General features: G+C 51.6%; 1 protein-coding gene across 1 annotated transcript; it reads right to left on the bottom strand.

Annotated features, from left to right (window-relative positions):
- Nucleotides 1-16,662: 16,662 nt before the first annotated feature.
- LOC131562094 (thrombopoietin receptor-like) lies at nt 16,663-19,165 on the bottom strand. The gene is given in 10 exon segments (XM_058811669.1): nt 16,663-16,865; nt 16,947-17,038; nt 17,157-17,244; nt 17,411-17,570; nt 17,713-17,855; nt 17,959-18,131; nt 18,389-18,518; nt 18,681-18,774; nt 18,777-18,842; nt 19,088-19,165. Coding segments are annotated over 10 exon segments (1,227 nt in total).
- Nucleotides 19,166-21,899: the final 2,734 nt, after the last annotated feature.

Genomic DNA, 21,899 nt, shown 5'->3' with positions numbered 1-21,899 from the left:
AGAACAATCCCTGCTTCAGCCTTTAGCAGAGAGGGAAGCTCAGGCAAACCCAAGCCAGTGCCAGGTGCCCTCAGAGGCAGCAGGAACACCCAGAGCTCTCTCGCTGCCTCGGAGCACAGCACTGCCTCTGGGGAGTCCTAAATGGCCCTGTGACACCGAGCTCAGGAGGAGCATTTGGTACAGCTCTGCTGACACCTGCACACAACACACTGTCCCTCAGATAAGAAACACCCCAGACGTACCCAGCAGCTCCAGGTACTCCTCCTCAGTCTCCTGTTCCCGGGATGTGCCCGAGCCTGAGTTCCCAGGTTTCACAGAAGGGCTTCCTCCAGGTGATGCTGCTGCGGCAGCAGGTTCAGAGCCCATGATGTGCTGGACCTGGAGCATTTCTGGTGGGCACTGTTCCTGTGCCTCACTCCTAACTTGGGGTCCTTCATTGCCACACATTCCCTGCAAGTCTTCGCAGGCTGCCCGGTGAGATGTCAACACTTGCACCTCAAGTCAAACAGAACAAAGCAGTCAGACACTACAGCTTGTCCCTGTCGGCCAGGAGTCATCGACTGTGAGGAAAGGCAAAGAACAGATTGACAGGGGATACAACAGCTTGTTTCAATCCTCCATCCTGGGTCACCAAGTTCCACTGTAAAAACACCTCAAGAAAAAAGGAGAGCAGGAACTGGCCAGCAGGAATCAATTTGGATGACTGCTGGCCAAAAGGCCAAAGGACAAGTTTCACTGTCCAGGGCAGCAGTTGAGATTCAGCACACCAGGAAATGTCCTTCAGAGGGACTGTGATACACACACTACAGCAGCATGGCACTCAGAGGCATGGCCCCACTCCCTGCTGCTCTGCACTGGAAAGGCAAGAAGGGCAGAAACCACCAGATTGGTGACTGCAGTGGCTGCATCCCTCTTTCACTCACTTGGTTTTGCAGAGACTGACGGAAGCGATTAAGTTTCTCTCTGATGATTTTCATTTCTTCCTCCAGCCGCTTATGCCTTGCCTCGATCATACTGTGAGCTGTCTGAAGCTCTGCATCCAGCTGTTCCTTCATGTTCTCTAACAAACAAAAGAGAGGACATTTCATGAGTGGAGTGTCTGCCACTCTTTCATTCACCTGGTTTTGTTGATCGCCCCTCTGCTGGTGGAGATTCTCCTCTTGAATTCTTCCCATGTCTTCCTTGTTCTTTCTCTTCACTGCCATGATGTCACCCTGAGCTTCGGGCAGCTCTGCTTGTGGCTCTGCCTTGATGTTCTGTACACACAAAAGCAGAGCAAGGGACTGAGAGCTGCCATCAGGCTCAGCTTTTTTCCTCTTGCAGCCTCCAAATCACATTTATTCAGCCCCTTCTTTCTGCTTCCCTCCCCACATCCGCCTCCATTGCAAACCTCCTGTCCCAGGGCTGATCTCTGCAGATTGCAAGGCTCTGTGCCTCCATTGCCTGTGGGACTCCTGGCCTCCTCAGTCCCAAGAGCTCTGGTTTATGCCCCTCTTCCTGCCCTTCCCTCTGTGCCCTGGCCAGTCAGGCTTACCTGGCCATTCTCCTGTGGCTCTTCCACCTGCTGCCTGAGCTGCTCTTCCTGCTCTCGGGCTGGGAACAGCTCTCCTTGAGTCTGGCATGGCAGCTCAGATGAGGCAGTGTGCTCCTGCTCTTTCTCTAGAAGCACCTGCACAGAAAGCAAGAGAAGATGGGTTTCAACTTCCCATACGCCCTTTGTGGGCCAAGACTCACAGACTGCTGGGCTCACACGTTCCCAAAGCACTGTGCTGCTGCTCTCCTGGGTCGTTCTCTGCCCGAGGGGAGGCACAGATTCCAAAGTGACCCTGGCCCTACAATCAGGGGCCATCTGGGACTGAAGCTCCAGCAGCCTCTCAGGCAGCTGACAGGGAAGGGGTGGCATTTCTCAAGGGTCTGGTGAGGGCCTCCCTCTGCTTCTGCCGTGTCCTGTTTGTCTTTCAGTAGTGACTGACTCCCTGCCCTGTCCCACAGCTCCATCCTGGCTCTGCAGGGGCTTCCTGGGTGAGCTCACTCCTTGTGAGAGACACTTCTGGAGTTCGCCTTCTCTTCAGGACTGCACCAGCATTCCTCCTTCCTGACATCCACACTGTTGTTAGAAAACCGGGTCATTCAGGAGATAAGGATGCATGCAAAGATCTCTGATGGAAGTCAGAGAACCTCAGTATATGGAGGAGGACCAAGGTGTTTCTTCTCCCTCTTTTGTCAACGGAGAATTCTGACCAGCAGTAACAGAGTTTCTCATAAGGCCCCATTAACGAATGCACTTACACAGCCCTGGGGATGCCAGTGAAGGAAACCATGTGTCATGTATGGCATGGCATGTATGACCAGAGTCACCAGACCCCAGCTACAGCATGGGATAGTTCCACTCCCTTAAGACATGCAAAAATTTAAAGGACAAATGAAGGCTTCAGGTCAGAAAAGGCTGGAGTAGGAAAACATGACGGGAAAAAGCAACAATCTCTGGAGGGGGAAACATCTCTGCCTGCTCAGGATCAGTCAATGGAACTTGTCTCTACTTCTCTCCTGAAGGGATGCCTTTAGGTGAGCTTTGCATCTTCCACTGCTTTGGAGCAGAGCCAGGAAGATTAAAATAGATAGATAGACAGATCTCACTTTTATCATCTCTCTTTACTGTGCTCTAGTATTTACATTCTTTGAATGGAGAGAGATATAATTCTCTCTCCTAGGTTTTTTTTAAGGGAAGGTAGTGAGAAACTCATAGAAGGAGAGAAAACAATTATTATCTCTCCTTGCTGTTCTTGTTTTTTAGTACATGAAGAATGTGTTATAGTGATTGTTTACTGAAAGTGATTTGTTAATTGGATTTTAGTGATAGTTGTTTAGACTGATTAGATAATTAGATAAAAGGCTGTGTGGAGACAGTCACGAGTTTTTCTTTCGTATGTTTTTAGTATAATATCTCTTTAGTATAGTTTTAATATAATACCAGTGTAATATAACATAGCTTAATAAAGCATTTGTTTAAACTTCTAAATCATAGAGTGAAAGCACATTTTTCGCCACGTGGGGGTCACCCTGAATCAATCCTGTCCTTTCTGTCACTACACACATCAGCACTCGGCAGCAGTGCCCCAACCAGCAGCCATCCTGAACTTGCTCTCCTGTTGCTTCAGTAACCCACACTCTTGGGGAATCTGGAGCATGTAGGTCCTTATGGAATGCAATCAGACCCAGAGCATTGCACTGGGAACGGCTCTCTTTGTGCGTCTGTGCTCGGGCAAGTTCTTCGCTTGGACTCGGCCACACTGATGGTGCTGAAGTGGCTGGAATCAGAAATGCAGCCCAGCCCCTCCCAGCTCCTCTAATCTCTGAGCACCAGCTGGAATGCAAGGGCATTGATTTCCTACTCAGTTCCCAAACACAACACACACTGATTCCCTGGGCAGCCAAAAGACACGGGATCCATTAACCTGAAAGTTTCTGCCATGGCTGGAAAAGGCCAGGAGAGATTCAGAAAAAGCTCCATGGAGAAGGAGAAATTGCACAAGGCTTCTCCTTCTAGCAAACAAACAAATAAACAAACAAAATGTGAAAGTGTTACCCACACCAGTGTCTAAAGCACTTGGATGCAGTGAAGGGATGTTTGGCAGGGAAACAGCCCTCGTGCTGAGCATTGGCTCTATGGATCCAAGGCAGGGATCTATGGAAGTCTGCCTGAAGGTCCCTCATGAGCCCCCATTGTCCAGGCTAAAGCTCCCTCAGCCCCTCCTCCCTGGCCTTGTGCTGCACCCCCTGCCCAGCTCCCCTGTCCCTCTGTGCCCACGCTGCAGCCCCTCCATGACTTTCTGCTTCCCAGGGCCCACAGCTGCACACAGCACTCCAGCTGTGGCCGCAGCGCTGCCCAGCACAGGCCACGCTCCCTGCCCTGCTCCTGCTGCCCCACTGCTGCTGGCACAGCCACCGTGCCCTTGGCCTTCTTGGCCCCCTGGCCCCACGCTGCCTCATCTCCAGCTGCTCACGGCCGCCAGCCCTGCGTCCTTTGGGCCCACGCAGCTCCCCAGCCACAAAGGTGCCCATTGCACTTCAGATACTGCAGGCACCATTGCAAGATGGCCTTCCTGTGCTACCACCTCATGTTCCAAGTAGATATCATAAAGTTTGATAGGAATAGGATTCTAAGTCCCTCTGTTTAAATTAAAATGATCTAATTCAACTGTACAGGAAATTGCTCTTAATTAAATTTTCCCTATCTGCTGTCTGCAAGCATCGTTCTCTTTTCAAAACTAGGTTTTTAGTTCTTCAAACTCTGAGAAGGAAATTTAAAAATATCTATCTCTGCCTTTATTGTTTTTGTTACAGGCATGAATATGGTTTTTCTTTCGGCCTTCCTAGCTGGCCCTCTTCAGTCTAATGCTACTGGCCAAGCTCACATCTTCCTCTACAATTCTTAAACACCAGGAACATGAAATGTTCCTTTCTCACTCACCTCAGGATCTTCAGTGCTGCTGAATACGCGCTTCAGGTGACCTGTAGTGGGAAGGGAAAATGAACCAGATGCTGTCAGAAAACTGCCTGGGCTGCTGAATCCCACAGAACAAGTCAACCCAAACAGAGATGATTTCCCATTTCACAACATCCCTCCAGGAGACACATCTCATTCACACAGCCAGCAAGAGATCAGGACAATATTCTTGGTTGTGCCTACACTGCAGCCAGTTTAGCCAGGAAATTAATACAAATATGATCAAGCAAATGCAAAGTGTTTCTAACATTCAATGCTCCTGTTCTACCAAACAAATAAGACAGCTTCTGAAATCTTCTCCTTCAGGTCTTTTTTTTTTTTCACTCAGTGTCATGCACTAATTCTGATTAACTTGCAGGAAATAGTTGCCCAGAAAAGCTTCCCCAAAATCCCCCAGAGGTGCCGCAGTTCTATTGTGGTTAAAGCACAGCAGCACTTCCTTTCAAAGGGAACAACTATTTTAGCACTCAGTAAAAGGTCAAGTTAGTCAAATTCTTTCATGACAAAATTTAAAAAGAAAGAAGCTTTCTCTGAATTCTGGGAACAACTGCAGAGTTTTTGGAAAGCCTTAAAGAAGATCTGCCAGTCTACATTTTCAAAGGTGTCTTGCTTCTCCCAGCAACCTGAGGAAATGACAGACTCTGCTGCCACAGACTCTCCCGTGCAGGGAACGGAAGCCCTGCAGGTTCCCTTGCAAATGCTGCCCCTGTGGCTACAGACACCCCCTTTTTAGCTGGACCTCTTGATAGGAGCTTTACCAAAGCAGAGGCATCCTAATGCTCTTTCTGTTTCAAAATCAGAAACTCAGCCCCCAACAAAGAGCAGGAAGACATGCAAAAGCCAGGTTAGGATACACCCTAACATAAGCAGAAGGGAAGCCTCTACTTACGTGCGAAATTCGTGAAATAATAAATGGAATATGTAATGCCATATGCAGCAAAAGCTGCAGTGGCCAGATGGTTAATTATTGGCATTTCTGCAATTTTTCTAAACGCTAAAAAAACAAGCCTCTTGTCAGTGGGCAGCTGCCTGCTGACAGATGCTTGGACCAGGAAAGTTCTCCTGATCTGAGCAAGGCCTAGGGCTGCTCTGACACTCAGGCCTTCCGTGCACCAAGGCAACCTTCTGATGCCACTATGACGATGGGGCAACCATGCCCTGACATCACAAAGGGACAGCTCTGTGTTGGTCTGTGAGTTTATGCAAAGCAATAACCAACCTTCCCTACAGAAAACACAAAAGAGCCTGGGAAATTCTCATCTGTCACAAAGCAGCAAAAATTCCCCTCATGGGCCAAACCCTGTTGTTCAGAGGATCCAAGAGGAACTCCAGGATTGCCCCAAGCACCTACAGCCTGTACCCCAACTGAGCACTCAGATGGGACACAAGCAAAGGAAACCAGACCAAGATAATGGCCCACAGCATTGCACGTGTGAGAAATGACTCTCACTTTAAAAATTTAAAGGTTTAGTAAACCTTAACAAAGGACTGAATAAGGAAAAGTCGCATCATTGGGAGTCTCTGTGATTAGCAGCCACGTGCTCATCTACAAAAAGGATGCTCTGCCTTTTATACCCTCAGCCCCTCCAAAAGTTTTGTCAGTCAACTCTTTCTCTGCTGTCCATTGGTGGAGATTACTTTCCTGCATCCTGACTGGAGGTCAGGTGTTGTTACACCCTGCCTGCTGGTCACAAGCCAGCCCTCCCCAAATGCCCTGACTACCCAGGCTGTTACAAGGGGGACGGGAAAGAGGACTATGGGAGGATATATTACAATATAATCACTACTCATTTGAACATCCACATAACATCTGCTTCTTAATTGTCAGACCCAACCATTGCATTACTCGTCCAGAACACACAGAACCAGGAGAGAAGCCACTGTTGGCATCACAGCTGAAATGCTTCCTAACAAATCTCCCCACATATTTGCACCTTTATTGGACATGCCCAGGGCTCCAGTGCGGGTACATCTCTGCCTCTCTTCCCCTTTGGCAGCAGTCGAACTGGCAGCATCTGCCCGCCAGCAGCAGCTGCTCCCAGCTGGGAACGCCGCTGGCGCTGCTGATTTCCAGAGGCTTCTGTGTGCCAGGGGAAGCCAAGGCAGGAGCGGGTTGAACGGTGCTGGCGCTGCTGCTGCTCTGTGCCAGAGAGCCCCGGCTGGGCAGGGCACGGTGCCCACTGCGCTGCGGGCTCCTTCTCCTGCCACAGCTGGGCACACCTGGCAACAAGGCATGACAACCTGTGGGCAAGCCAAGGCGTTTCTGGGGCTGCACTGCTCTGCACACACCCAGCACACCTGCAGCACACAATTTTAACCCTCAAACAGGTAAACCAAAGGAAAACAGCTGGAAAAGATTTCATTTCAACCATTCTTTATGCTTCAATAGAAATGACCAAAATGAATGTTACCGAGCAGGGCCCGATCCACACTGCCAGCTCAGTGTGAGAAAAGAGGCATTACTTTATTTCAGTGCTGGGTGCGTGGGAATCACTTCCCTGAAACATGCACACCCACGGGTTAGTATCCATGGAAGTAAGACAGCTAAACCAAAAGGAAACAGCTGGAAAAGATTTCATTTTGACCATTCTTACCTGCTCAACAGAAGTCTTCAAAATGAACGTTACCAAGCAGGGCCCAATTCCTGCTGCCAGCTCAGGGTTAGAAGAGAGGCAATCCTTGATCTCAGCACTGGGTGTGTGGGGAATCACTTCCCTAACACGTGCACACCCAGCAATCTCACTTACTAGTTTGTATCCATGGATCTAAGACATATTCAATACTTTGCTGAAACTCACAGGCTAAATATTCCCCCAAATTATTTGATTTACTGATTGATACTTATTGACTTCTTGATACTTAAATCACTTCTCCGAATTTACTGACAAGAGAATAGGAGTGTCCTGTAGGTCCCTACTGGTCATTGCCCCAGGTTCAGGAGGAGACCCATGCAGAAAATAACCCAGGACAAAACTGGGCTTGCAAAGCAAATTCATTCCATTTGTTGCAGTAGCAAATAATACATACCAAGCCCTGGATTCCTAAAAATCTGCTGAGCGGGAGCCCCTTGGCAGCAGGGGCAGGTAGGCAGTGCACTTTCAGGACATCCCCTGGAGCAAAACCATGTGCATCTCATCCTTTTCACCCTTCCAGCTCAGAACCAGGCCTGGGATCTCCTGCTCAGGAGTGGAATTTCCCAGTTACAGCATCGGCTCACACATGGCTGGTGTGTGAGATGAGGCCATGAATCCAGGATTTAAAAGAACTGGAAGAGTTAAAATTTTAGCAAGATTTAGTTAGGGGGAAAGAGTATAGCAAGAAGAGTAGAAATAATAAGGGATAGTTAATTTTTATCAGATAAGGTAGTTAAGGCTAGGGTAATATATCACTTGCCTGTCTTTACTATGTTTAAAGAAGCGGGATGGGATGCGGATTTCTTTGTGACAAAGAAGAGGAGCGTAGCCTGCACCTGGGCCCCGAAACCACAACTATAGCCAAGGGGTGTGAAAGCCTGCCAACAGATCATAAGGAAAGAGGTCAAATTGAGGAAGACGTCTCTTTCTAATGGAGGAGACCATTCCCCACTTTAAAACCCACCAACCCATTTGAAGTGAAAGACTGCAGAAATGCGAAGGAACTTTGGACTCAATTATAATACATTTTAATTCAAAGGAGGGTAGGCAGTGTTATCTAATGAATATGTGTCAGGTTTTTTGGGATTTATATGAATGTGTAAGATATTTTAGATGAGTAGAGATGAGAGAGAGAGCCAGTGATTCTTCACACAAGTCTTTAGGAGACAACTCCTCCTGTGCCTGGCTGTAGTAAACACACCACCTCCTACCTTTAACTGTGGGGAGTTCTATTCCACACCTCATTTGCTGACCGCGGCAGGAACGCTTCCCGGCTCCAGCGAGAACATCCGGGCTCTGGACGTCTCTGGGCGCTGCCAGGACATTCCTTTCCTGGAGGCACCTCCGCTCTCGGCTGCTCCTCGTGGGGGACAGACAAGACTGCTGGCACTGTGGAGAAAGGAACGTTTAACTCTGTATAAAGTAACCCTAAGGCGTATGCAGGGGAAGGGCTGTTCACAAGTCACACAGAGATGTCCTGTGCACAACGTACGCCTGTGCAGTTTGGGCTTGGGTCTGGCTGATGGCAGAAAGGATTTGCTGTGTCAATAAGGACCTGCTAGCAATTCTGGGGGTGAATTGAGCAAATCCTGTTTTATTGCTGCTGTTTTTCCTGTGTGTTGTAATTGTGGTTGTGTTTTCAGTGTGTGAATGTTTGAGGAAGATGATGTGGGTGGATGCCAATGTGGTGTATGGTGTGTGTTGTGCTGAGAAGAGTGAGCTCTCTGTCCCCTCATAAAGAGATATTCCCTTCCCGGTGAGCCTGTGTGTGTGGACTTTCTAGTTGCAGGGATTGGTGCTCCCTGTGACACCTGGTGCTTGGGTATACAGGGGGGTTGAGTGGTTTTTCTCCCACACTGTGGTCATTTGAGACTGCACGGTTGTGTTTGGGGAGATTTCAGGATTTTGTTTGCAACAAGTGCAGCAATTTATGCAGAAAACTACAGTGTGGTGATTTATTATGCTGAACTATGGCAGTTCCTTTCTAGTGCCCCCCTCTCCAAGCATTTACAGTCTCCTGCCACAAGGAGGACACTCTCTTTCCTCCCCTGGACATCCTCTTTCCTCTCCTGGACACTCCCTTTCTCTCCTGGAGCTGTTCTCCATTAAAGCTGTGGGACTTTGGTCCCGGGAAGAGAGAGCGCCTCTCGTCTTTTGCTTTTGTCCTTGTCAGTGTCACTGGGCCCAGAGCTCGCCAAACTGATCCCCCACAAGATGAAAACAAACAAATGGCCCCACATACACAGCTCAAAAATTGGCCACATTTTTGATGGACTGGGGTGTTTGCCACATTTTGGAATTCCCTATTCCTACACAGGTCAGGCAATTGTTGAAAGGATGCAACACACTCTAAAACCATTCTACATCAAGAAAACGGGGAGTGGCCCAAGCAACACCCCAGATGAGGCTGGGCAAAGCTTTATATGTCTTTATGTCTTTAATAGCTCATTTGCAGGAACTAATCCTCCAATTTTTAGGCACTTTTCAAACAGCACACAGGAAAAATTGAAAGAAAATCCTGCAGTTTTGATCAGAAACCTTGAGTTAGGACAAACTGAAGGACCATTTTCACTAATCACTTGGGGCAAAGGGTATGCTTGTATTTGCACAGGTGCTGGACTTAAGTGGGTCCTGGTGAAGGATGTGAAACTGTCTCACACACAAGAGCACACCGACAATTCCACCAGCAGGGAAATGAGCACGCAGACGTGAGCCGCACGAGAAGCTACGGTGCATGCCAGGCGTTCCCCGTTCAACCTGTGAAAGCTACAATTCTGGAGTCTGATGTTGATTTTTGGACTGGGAAAATGGTTTGTATCATAGAGCTCTTTCAGCAAAAGCGTGGTGTCCATTGTGTTCCAAAGAATTCTAAGATATCCAAATTTGTAAAAATTGAAGGTTAGAGGGACAGTTTAGTGTCCTGTAGTTGGCCAGTCCCTAAACAAGCACTAAAAGATTTGCTTGAGAACTGAAATAGATGGGGAAGCTTTTGCCAAAAAACAGCTGAACAGGAACATGGAGCTTGATCAAATGATATACTGGCACTTGTTGGTTTTGCTTGCTTGCTTTTGCATGCATACGTGCCTATAGATCAACCAAAAATGAATGTTTGCCTTGCTTTAGCCAAGTCAGCAGGCTCAGACACCGTGTGTTTGACCCATTTCAGCCCAGACAAATCCTTTGCAACCCGTCTGGTCGGTGTGCCTGTGCCAGCCAAGGAGCAGCCAATACCCAATCGTGACAAATATTGGTGTGAGGCTGCCAACGAGACCAATCCCATAACCAGCTGGCATCACTGGGCCCCTGATCTTCTTAAAGAACCTTCTGAACCTCAAGAATTGGGATTCTTGGTTCATTGGTGATGGAATCTTGTGCTGAGTTTCAGTACCAGGGAGATCCACAGTTGAATGTTACTCCCCATCATCCTGAGGACAGATACTCCAGTTTGTGGTGCAATTGTACTACCCCAGTGCCCCCTAAGGGTGAAACTGCTGACGGGTAGATGACCTAGATGAGTCCCCACATCATTTAGCAGCAGAATATTGGCTCATTTGTGGAGATAGAGCCTGGCAGGACATTCCCTCAAAAATTAAAGGTGGCCCATGTAGCATCAGACAACTCACTGTGATAGCACCTATCGTTAAAAAAGCCATCAAGAGAAAACACAGAGAAAAAAGATTTGCCCATCATTATCAAGAAAACTGGAATAGCAATTTCAGACCCTAGGGCCCTGCAAAATGAGGTACATTGAATTTATTTCTACATCAACTTGCCTTGGGTGAGGCATTGAAACCACTACACTGATTGGGGTGTTGGCTGAAGAAAGGAGACAGTGCTACTTCCATTGCAATTAGTGACATGAGGACTGATGTTAGTGCTGTCAGACATGCAACCTCACAGAACAGAGCAGCAACTGATTTCCTTAGCAGCCATTCCATGTGTTCAGTGTCACCCCCATGTTCAACACTGTCACTGTCAGCTTTGACAGCTTTTGGACTGTGTTTGAGAAGTCAATTTTTTCTGACTGTTGAAGGGCTTTGGGGCCCAGAGTTCTTGTTAGGAACAAGGGATGAAGCGTGTGAGCCATGCAGTTGTTGGACCAGGTGTTTTGTGTAAGTGGTGGGAAGGGTTTCTTCCTTTCTGTTTCTCTTTCAAGGGGAATATTAATGTTGCCCCTGAGTCCTCAGGAGGGGAGCCTGTGGACAGAGCTGCAGCAGAGGGAGCTTTGCCTGGCACCGAGAGCTGTGGGAACAATCCCCAGGAGCCCGAGGAGCCTGGTAAGGACAGAGCCCCCACTGGTTTAGAGAGGGGTGAGATGGCTGCTCTGAGCCTGCCTCTGGCAGGGAGGGAGATGAGAAGGGTTGAGTTCCTGTCTGCAGCCTTGGTGCTTCCTGGTGCCTTGAGTTCAAATCCTGCGCTGGCACAGCCTGCCTGAGCCCTGCCCTCCACGCTTCTCCAGAGGCTCTGACACTGAGTCCTCTGAGGGAATCCACAAAATTAGAGAGTTTTGGGAAAGCTGCAAAAGGCAGGTCTCAGATACAGCAGAACTGTGATTAGAGCCAAGCAGCAGCCGTGAGATAGGTCAGCAGAAAAATTATTTAAACTGCAGAAGAGCAAGGACAAATAGAACAATGGTCTGTGTATTAACGCTGGTCTAGAATAAATCTCCAAGCTACAGAAAAGTTTATCTAGCAAGATATTGGGAATGTTGAAGCTTAATAATGGAGCTCAGTGCATTGTGTTTTAAGGCTTACTAGTAGGTATTGTCTTCGAAATACACAAGCACTGTTTTAACCAAAGGTACCCGTGCTTATAGTGATTGGATAGAACTACTGTCAATATGCTTTTACTTTGTGTAATTGGTCAAAAAACTTTTAAAGTAAGTTTTAACATTAAGTTCTTTGTCTGCTGCCTGGGATGTGAGCTGCTGGCATCTTCCCATTGTCATAACCATGTAATGAGACTGATGCTGGAAAACAAACAGCTCGAGGCGCGTTCCTCAGCAGCCCCGGCCCGCTCGTGATTTCTACATAGCCCCTGCCAGCGCCAAATGGCACGGCTTGATTTGCAGGGCAGAGTCTTAAACATCTGCAATATCCTATCAGAGTCCTAGTTTGGCTTCATTCAAAGAAAGAGGAGAGTGCACCTAACACTGACCACTTGTTAGGCAATATCTTCCACCTTGCCCTTGTACCCCTACAGAGAGGCTGTCTGCAAAATGCCCAGAACACCATCCAAATCTGCAGCAAGGACAGGAAAAGCAGGCAGAGAATCTTTCTGTTTTCAAGGTCCCCCTTCCTAGGCGACTTGACCCTTTCTACCTGATTCTCACTTGAGATCTACCCATGATAGAGCACTGCAGGAAAACACTTTAAAGGGTCATTAACCAGAGCCTGCTTGGAAAGCAAGGGTAGAAACTCTTTCCCTCCCTGATGGGATGCAGGCCGGCAACTGCAGCTCTGAAGATGTGCAGCTGCTCCTCTCTGGAGAGGCCATGGAAGGGCTGTGATGGTCTACGGGAACCAGAGGAATGATGAGCTCAGGTTGGCATTTGAGCTTCATGGGAACAAGCAGAATGAAGAGCTCACAGTGGAGATGAAATTTGCCTGTGCCTGGCTCCTCCGAGGAAACCCCAAGAAGTCCAGATGAAGCAAACACCTTCTCCCAAGAAGCTAGGAAACCTCAGAGTCCTGAGCACCTGCATTTAGCCTGGAAAGGCCGGGAGGCAGCTCTAAATCCTCAGGTGAGGCAGCACTGAGGTCCTGGTATGAGAGCGCTGTGTAGCAGTGTTGTCCAGAGCCACTGCCAGGAAGTTCTGGGAGCTCCAGTCTATGAGATTCAGTTCTACAATTTGAAAGAGCAATGCAGGTCACACCATGATGGCTAGAGAGCCCTGCCCTTCACCCGTGCTGCTGCAGCAGGTGTGGGTGCACATGTGCACACACACACGTACAGGTGAGGGGCAGCCTTCTGAGTGTCACTATGCCCAGCTGCTGGGGCCAGGTACCCTGCTCCAAGGCATCTATACTGTGCCCTAGACCAGTGTCCCGCTAAGGCCACACAGGGACACTCCAGAAGGGGGCTGTGCTAGCCTGGGTACACCAAATAATACAGACAGCCCAGTTACACTGTCCTAGGAACAGCAATCCAGTGCAGAATGTTCTGGATGCCCAGCACTCAACCCTGCAGCCTACTTACAGTAGTCGTTGAACATCTCTGGTGCATCCATGACCCGTTCTGGCTTTGAGGGAATATTTCTGCTATTCTTCCTGCTGGATCCAGGTGCCATTTTCTGACTGTAGAGCACTTTCAGGTTATTCTGACAGCCTGTGTGCAGGGGAACAGGTTTGTTAACCTGAGTTAGTTTCCTCCCACCTGAGTACTGCTCACCCAACTAGGAATCCCTTGGAGTGAAAATAAAGTCCTAAGAGAAACACTCACAAGCCTGCAGTGCACTAAAATCACGGGCAGTATGAACTGCTGAACAGGGGTGAGCTACAATTTCCTCATTCATGGAAACAAATTTGACAAACACTTGGGTTTTTAAATCCCATTATATTTAGTTGCAGTTTAAGCTAGAAAGTGCACAGAAGAGGGTTTGATGCTCTTACAGACTTCAGGAAGGTTTGGAACCTGCAGTATAGGTGAAATGTCACCGACATCTTTTCATAAAAATCCTTTCTTTAGGATTTTTCCCCCTTCTGAGAAGCTGTGGCCTCAGCAACCAAAGGTAAACAATGGTTATCTGCTGCTGGGGAATGCAACAGGTGGATGTGTGATTGGTCTCGGGTGGATGTTTGGATTTACTGACCACTCAAGGCAGAGCTAGGTCTCGCTCTCTGCTGAGACACAGCCCTTTGTTTATTCATTCTTTTTCTATTCTTAGCTTAGCTAGCTTCTGGGAACTTTCCTTCTATTTCTTTTAGTATAGTAATAATGTAATATATATCATAAAATAATAAATCAAACCTTCTGAACATGAGGTCAAGATTCTCGTCTCTCTCTCCACCCTGAAGACCCTTGCAAGCCCTGTAACAGATGACCAACTGGCAGTCATAGCAACTCTCCTAAATAAATTCACTGTAACTGTTATGCCCTCCCTCCACCTCAGGAACCTTAAGAAAGGAGACTCCAGCCTGCACAGCTCTCAGAAACCAGTTGATTTCTCCTGTGACCACACACAGAGCCTCTGTGTTGCTGTTCCCCTGACCTGATCTCTCCTGCTGATTCAGCTCACACAGAGCCTGTACCATACCTTCTGGAGCATTCTGTGGTTTTCCTCTGAGGTGGAGGATTTTTGCCTCTTCTACATCAAAACCATTCAGATTCACTGCCCAGGCTTTCTGTTGCTCCTACAGAGACAAATCACCCTCAGTGCAATGCATTTAAACAAGTCCCACACTGCAATTTAAACAGACACCTAAGTCCCCTTCTCTTAGAATCTGAAGATGTTTGCCTGTGCTGCAAGGGTCAGTCACACAGAGGCAGGTCAAAGCAGTTTTTCCTCACACTTTCATACATCGTCCTGCTCACATTTTCACACAATGGCAAATTCAGTGTCATTGCCAGTGCGAAAAGCCACAGCCACAAAGCGACCAAATGCTTCACAAACAGATTTCAGAAGACAGTGTAAAACATTCCAGAAGTGTTCCCTGTGCAGACATTGTCCTAGAATAGCTACCACCAGCAGTTTCACTTTGCATAGGCTCACAGCTTTGTGTTTGTGTTGCCTGCTACATTTTAAAGCCTCATTAGTCAAAAGCTAAATTTTGCTACCAGAAGCAGCATAGGCTTAGAGTGCATGGCAGTCTCTACAGCTTCAGTCTCATCCTAGGCTCCTGAAGCCCAGAGCTGCAAGTAGTGATGGCTGGGACTTGTCAGTCCCGTGTGCCCACTTGATAGAACCTATTGTTCACTGCTCTGTAAAGGGGCAGGAAGGAGAAGCGGGTTGTTGAAGTAATTGTAACTTAGCAACATGCTCACCTTCTTGGTAGGGGAATCCTCAGCAGGGTCATTCTCTTTGCTTAGGAGGAAATTTGCCATCTCCATCTGCATAATGCTGCGTTTGGGAATGTAGCGATCCCCCCTGGCCTTTGTGGGGTAGCTTTGAATTTTGGATCCAGATTTACCTGCATTCACATATGAAAATATTGTCTTACAGCTATTTAACAGCCTGTATTAGAGCTTTCACGGGAGCAAACCCAACACTCTTCCACATCACACCCACCAGACAAGTAGGACTCTGAGGTCTCATGCCACACAGTCACAACTAACTTATATTTTCCTCCCTGCCACCAAGTTGGTTAGGGACAGTGTGGTGCAACTCCTTGGGTCTAGTGCAACAATTCCAGAGTCCAGAGATAAGGGGAAGATACAAAAACGCTCACAGGATGTAAAGCTGTCAGCTGACAGTCCTGCCCACACTGGTCCTAGCATACAGCTGTGCCAGCAAGGCTCAGCTGGGCGAACAGCAGCTGGCCAGCCCCAGTGCTCAGAGCTCTGCCCCTCATGCTGGCAAGGAGGTGGGTGGCTGTCAGGAGCACAGCCCACCTCCTCCTGCCTGAGCAGCAGCCGGTAGGGCAGCGTGGCAGGGAGCCCAGAGCCCCGTGGCTACGGACAAGCAGCCTGGGCCAGGCTCCCACACTCAACCTCGGCCGCCGGTGGCCGGCGCTCACCGGCTGTCGTGGACGGCGTCTTGCTGGAGCTGTGGGAGCGACTGGCCGGCTTCACGGGCGACACGCCGACAGGGCTGGGCCCGGGGCCGCTCTCCTTGGCCTTGCGCTGCCATCGCGCAGGCGGCGCGTTCGGGATCAGCGTGTCCAGCTTCAGCAGCCCGTGCAGGTCCGCCTCCAACAGGAACTGCGCCGTGGTCCTGCGGGCGGGCGGGGTTAGCCGTGCCCACCGGCCGGGCTGAGCCTACTCCGACAGCCCCGCCGGCCTCCCCCCACCGGACCGTGCAAGCGCTCCGGCCGCTCCTCCCCGCCAAAGCACACCCCCACTCTCCCCAGGCGCTCCTCGGGACACTCCGTCAGCCGATACGCCCTCCCTCCGCTCCTCGGGGCTCCTTGATCAGCCGGCACCTCTTCCAGCCGCTCTTTGGGGCTCCCTCCGATAAGCGACATTCTCCCTTCCCCTGCCCGCCTCACCACAGCCTCCCCTCTCGGGACTGCGCCTCCAGGCCGCCTCTCCGGCCCTGTGGCACGCTCACCTCAGCAGCGGCGCCGCCGCCGCTCGGCCGCCCCGCAGCATTTCAAACGGCGGGCGGACGGGGCCGCGCTTGGCCGCTTCACACCCACCGGCCGCGCACTGCCCGGCGACGGCCGCGCGACGCAACGCGATTGGCTGAGCCGCGGGACGGGGCGGAGCGCTCCGCGCGTGAAGTGAGGGGGCGGGACCGGGGACGGGACCGGGGACGGGACCGGGCGGGACCAGGGCGGGGCGTTCTTGCTAAGGTGAGGCGATCCGGGCCGGGGGCGCGGCGGCGCAGGAGGAACCAGGCGGGGGCTCGGGGGGAACAGGAGTTTATGGCGGGGTGGGGGCGGTCGTGGCTGCCCGCGGCTCCCAGCCGCTCATGAGCAGGTAGGACTGGTTGGCGATGTCAGTGCTGGACAGGAGGCCCCCAGCGTGCTCCGGCGGCGGGCCCGCCTCACGCCGCGGGCCGGGCAGCACCTCCAGCAGGCAGGGCAGGACGGTCTCCTCCGGCGGCTGCTTGTTGAAGGCATGGCCTGGGGCGACATGGAAAGGACGGGGTAGGGGCTGCCCTTCGAGCTGCCCCCGGGAGCAGCTGAGTCACCCTGCCCACCCACTCACCTGGCCGTGTTTGCTGCTTTCCTGGAGGAAGCTGCCCAGAGCACGGTGCAGCTCAGGAACGGGCGGCCAGAGTTTCTGCTTCATGTTGCTGGCTACGCAGGAAGGGGCATCGAATTGACCCTCAGACTTGAGGTGCCCTAATGCCCCATGCAAGGTGCCCAGGCTTGGTGCTGGACCCCCCCGCCTGCCCCTGGCACAGCCCTTACCTGTAGAGGGAGGGGAAGGTGCAGCGCAGCCCCAGGAGCGCTGCTGAGAAGAGCAGCGGCACCACCGTAACACTGGGGATGAGCCAGCCTGCATCGGAGGAGGAATGCCGGAACTGTAGCCTTTCCCAGAGCCACCATCTCTGAGCCCCTCGCAGCCCCCTGCCCCGTGCCCCCCTCCCCATTTCCAGCACTGTCCGCGTCTTGCCCTCAGCCGTGTGGCTCCTGCGGCCGCAGCCTCCAGCCCTGCCCCTTACCCGCATCCGCCACGGCATCAACCACAACGGGTTTGGGCCCGGCGCTCCAGCTGCCCCGGTACCACGGCCCGCTGGGCTGGGCCCGCACCTGCGCGGGGTAGCGGGAGCCTGGCCGCAGCTCCAGGACCTCGTTCCTCGCTGCTCGCGGAACCTGCAGGACCTGCGGGGCAGAGCCGAGCTGGAGGCAGGGCTGCTGTGGGCTGGCACCAAGGGGCGGGTCCCGCTTGGCCCGACCCCGCGCCTGCCGTGTGTCAGCAGCGAAGGGGGGCAGCGCTGCTCGGGGTACCCTGGGCAGGCCTTGCCTTCCAGTCATGGCTGTTCTCCATGGCATAGCGGACCTGGTAGTCCAGCTGCTCTGCAGGCAGCTCCAGGGGCGGCAGCCACTGCAGGCTCAGCCGGCCCTGCGACGCTGTTGCCTGCACAAGCTGTGGGGCATCTGTGAGCACTGCTGGTGTTGGGGATAGGCATTTGTCGCTCCTGTGAAACGGGACAGGGGACACTGTGTCCCCTGTGAGCCAAGCAGGGGCTGCGGTGGCACTGGGACTCACCAGCCTGGTGCAGCCAAAAGGGCTCCTTGAAGTAGCTGAGTGTGGGCAGCATGTGGGTCCTGGTGACATTCACCAGGACAGAGATGGCACTGCCAGCCTTGGGCTGGAAGGTGCAGGCATAGGTGCCCTGTGCCCCCCTGCTTACCTCATCGCACTGTTGCCATGCATCTTCCCTGTGGGAGGAGTGGGGAGCCAGAGTGTCTCACCAAAGCATACCCACAGCCAGCAGTCCTCCTGCTCTTCCCCAGGAAAGCTACTGCTGCTTGTAGTTGGAGGTGCAATGTGGTGAGGGGGTATGAGATTGGTGGTGGAAGGGCAGGACAGAGCAGGGCATGGGCAAGGGGCCCAGTGTGGGATATTGGGACGCAGCAGGACCAGTGGTCTCTGGGATGTGCCTGCATGGGTGCCACCTGCCTGCCATGCCCCTTACCTTGTGCCAGCCCCGCTCGGAGGTGGCCGGTAGAGGAGCTGGTGGGAGCTGTGGGGCTCTGCAGGGTCCCAGCCCCGCTCGCAGCGCACGTGCCGCAGGTCAGGGGTTCTGCAGCACAGCCCGATGTCTCCTGGGCAGGGAGAGCCAGGACAGGGAGGGGGCTGCTTCCCCTTGGCCCCCCAAAACTTGGGAGTCACACCTTGCTACAACAGGACCCCCAGCCCTGCAGCCCCAGGCGTGGGTGCCTCCCTGCTGCTGCTGCCAGCACCCTGCAGAGGGGATGGCTGCTCACCGGAGGAGTGGGGGGTCTCTGCAGCCAGAGCCTGCGACCAGGGCCCCCAGACGCCGTCCATGGAGGTACCGTCGGGCTTGCTGCACAGCTGGTACAGATGTGGTACCTCACCCCTGGCTCCAGGCCCCGGAGCACCACCCAAGTGTTGGCCTGGACCAGCCTCTGCAGGAGAGGGGCCAAGCTGAGGAGCAACTGCAGGCTCCAAACGCCCCTGCCCATCCCTGACACCTCTATGTACCTGTCCCAGTGCTGCTCATTTCAGAGGGTGCTGCCTTGGTGGAGAGAAAAATCAATCTTCTGCCTTTCAGGGAGCTGAACGAGAAGGGACTCTTCACCATCCAACACCTGGCTGGGTCCCATTCAGAGGTCCTGCTTTGAAGCCTCCGTGAGGTTTGCTTGGCAGTTACCAGCGAGGTGAGAACGTTGTTCTGAATTGTCCCCCATACTTCATACACGGTGTGTAGAGTAGGTATGTGCTTGTTCATCTCTATGTGTGCTCAGGGTCTGCCTTCATTTCTGGTTTTAGACCTGAGATTTCTAATTTCTGTCAGCTGTCTGTAGGATCTGTGGGCACATGCAGCTGTATTTACTGGCAGGTCGGGTATCTGACACTCATCTTTGAGTGCAAAGGCAGAAATTGAGACACTGATGATGTTATTTCCCAGAGTCCCAGTTTCTGCCCAAGCTGTAATTCAACAATGCAAATTATTCTGTAGAACTGAGCCTGTGTTTTCTGTTTCCTGGCTGAGTGCTTCAACTGCTGGTGTTGCTTTTTGGAACAGGAGCACCTGACTCTTTTATCTTTATGACTTTTGCCTTCATGATTTGAAAGCAGCTCTTTATTTATTTTCTAGTAAAAGGGCCTAAAATCAAAGCTCTGGACATTTAAGAAGGCTTAAGTAGAACGCTTAATAAAATTTTTATTTACGCCTGCAGTGAGCAGGTCTGAAGCCAGAAATTGGTGCCAGAGTAAGTGCCTTTCTGTGCTTGTGCTCTCCTGCTCTTCCTGTCCTTGTATGCTCCCCTGGACACAGTGGGATGTGTTGTCATTTCCTGGGACTTCTGTTGAAGGCAACTGGTTTTCTTTTCAAGGTGATTCTTATGTTTCCCCTCATGGCTTCCCCAGGTGACCAACCTCCGTTCCAAGGTGTCCTGCTCTGCCATTGTCACTCTGGGAGAGCTCTCTGTGACCTTGAAGAAGGACATGGACTCTGAGGTGGATGAGGTTGCTCGGGTCCTTCTCCAGATGGTGTCCAGCTCCCCAGAATTTGTTCAGAAAGCAGCCAGTCAGACCCTGGGGATCATGGTGCAGAATGTGACTCCTGCACGAGCAATGACTGCTCTCATGGACATGGGAGTCAAGTAGGTTCTTCTTCTTTTAGTGATGTTCTTCACCTTTGTGTGTGTGGGAGGGAGAAGGGATGAGACAGAGAATGGGAATGGTTGGAGGGAAGGGTCCTGTATCCTGCATCTTCTGTGAACTCAGTGACTTGATTCTCCAACCAACCTCACTTCTGTCCTCTTGTCACCTATTTCTGCCCTCCTGCAGCCCATCAGTTCTCAGAATCACAGAAGTGTAGAATATGGGGAGCTGGAAGGGGCCCATCAGGACCATGGAGTCCAGCTCCTGGCCTTGCCCAGAACAGCCCAAGGGTCACACCAAGTGCCTGAGATTGCTGTCCAAATGCTCCTTCAGCCCTGTCAGGCTTGGTGCTGTGACCACTGCCCTGGGGAGCCTGTTCCAGTGCCCAACCACCCTCTGGGTGAAAAACCCTTTTTCCTGATACCCAAACTAAAGCTCCTCTGACTCAGCTTCCTGCTGCTTCCTGGAGTTCTCCCAGTCTGTCAGATTTTCCTAGATGTGGTGACTGATGGGGAAGGGAAAGTGCCTGCAAAGGCCAAGGATAGAGCCTTGTGCTTTTGTGGGCAGAGGGGCAATTGCAATTGCAGCTGTGAGCAGTGTTTGGTATTTCACAGTGCTAACCACAGAGGCCCTGGGAAAACCACATCTCCTCATGATGCCACTAACTTGGGAAATGAGGAGGGTCCTTGCTGGGGCGTGGAGCACATGGGGGACAATCTGCTGGGTGTGGCACAGCCTGCACAGCAGGTGCAGCTCCTGCCAAAGGAGTCTTGTATAACTGTCCTGGCTTAGAGCTCTACATTCTATCCAAACTGATGTTTCATGTTAGCCTTGAGATGATGAATCACTCTACAGGCACCTCCACAGGCTGACAGCCATGGGACAGTTGCAGCAAATGCTGCCTTAAATGTTGGTGCTGGGCCTGATAGTTCCCAAGAGACACTCTCTAGAGCAGGACAGCCTGGCTAAACTGCCTGCCCCCCTTTCCTCAGCTTTGCAATAGGGTGAAACATTCAGATGGATCCATTGCCAAGCCCCACAGAAGAAACAGGCTGCATTGCTGGATATTCTGCAACTTCACAGCCCACCACGTGTTTTCCCTGCATTTGTTGTTTTCCAAAGTTCTGCAGATTTGGGGATAAATGGGTGGAAAGAGCCTCAATCCTGCTGCAGCTCTGTGTGCTGGGTGCCCTCTGATGGGTCAGCATCAATTGTCCTTAATTTCTAAATTATTCATATGTCATCTATTTCTTTAATCTTTCTCCGAGCAAATACTGTGAAAGAAACTGAGTATCAGACAGTGCAGGGAGACTGAATTCCTCCCTCTTCCGTGCAGGCAGGCCTAGTGTGCAATGCTACCTTTGTGTTTAGCTGAGGACAGAGCCTTGTGCAGGTGTCTGAAGGCGCAGGGAGAGCCCGGGCTCCTTCCCCCAGCAAGGGCAGGGAGCAGCTCTGGCCAAGGCCGGCGCTGCCGCTGCTCCTTGTCCCTGTGCCCAGGGTTTGCTCTCTCCTCCCCAGCAGCCGCCCCGCCCCGGTGCGCGAGTGTGCGGCCCAACTCCTCCTGTCCCTGGTGGAGAGAATTGGAGTCACCCAGCTCGCAGGCACCCCCAGGGCTGAGAGGCTGCCACACGTGGCAGGGAAGCTTGCTCAGGACTGCCACAAGGACACAAGTAATGATCTTCATTTCACCTCCCAAAACAGGAAAACCGCTTTGTGTCTGGCTGTGAAGGTGAAACCACACAAGAGTGGAAACTAAAGGGAATATGAAGTTACCTCACGGTGTGAATAAGGGTCACAGAACCATGGAATATGCTGAGTTGGAAGGGCCCATCAGGGTCATCGAGCCCATCTCCTGG

Source organism: Ammospiza caudacuta, chromosome 10 (genome assembly GCF_027887145.1).
Source record: "Ammospiza caudacuta isolate bAmmCau1 chromosome 10, bAmmCau1.pri, whole genome shotgun sequence".
Classification (NCBI taxonomy): Eukaryota; Metazoa; Chordata; class Aves; order Passeriformes; family Passerellidae; genus Ammospiza; species Ammospiza caudacuta.
This window is presented reverse-complemented; position numbering and strand designations above follow the sequence as displayed.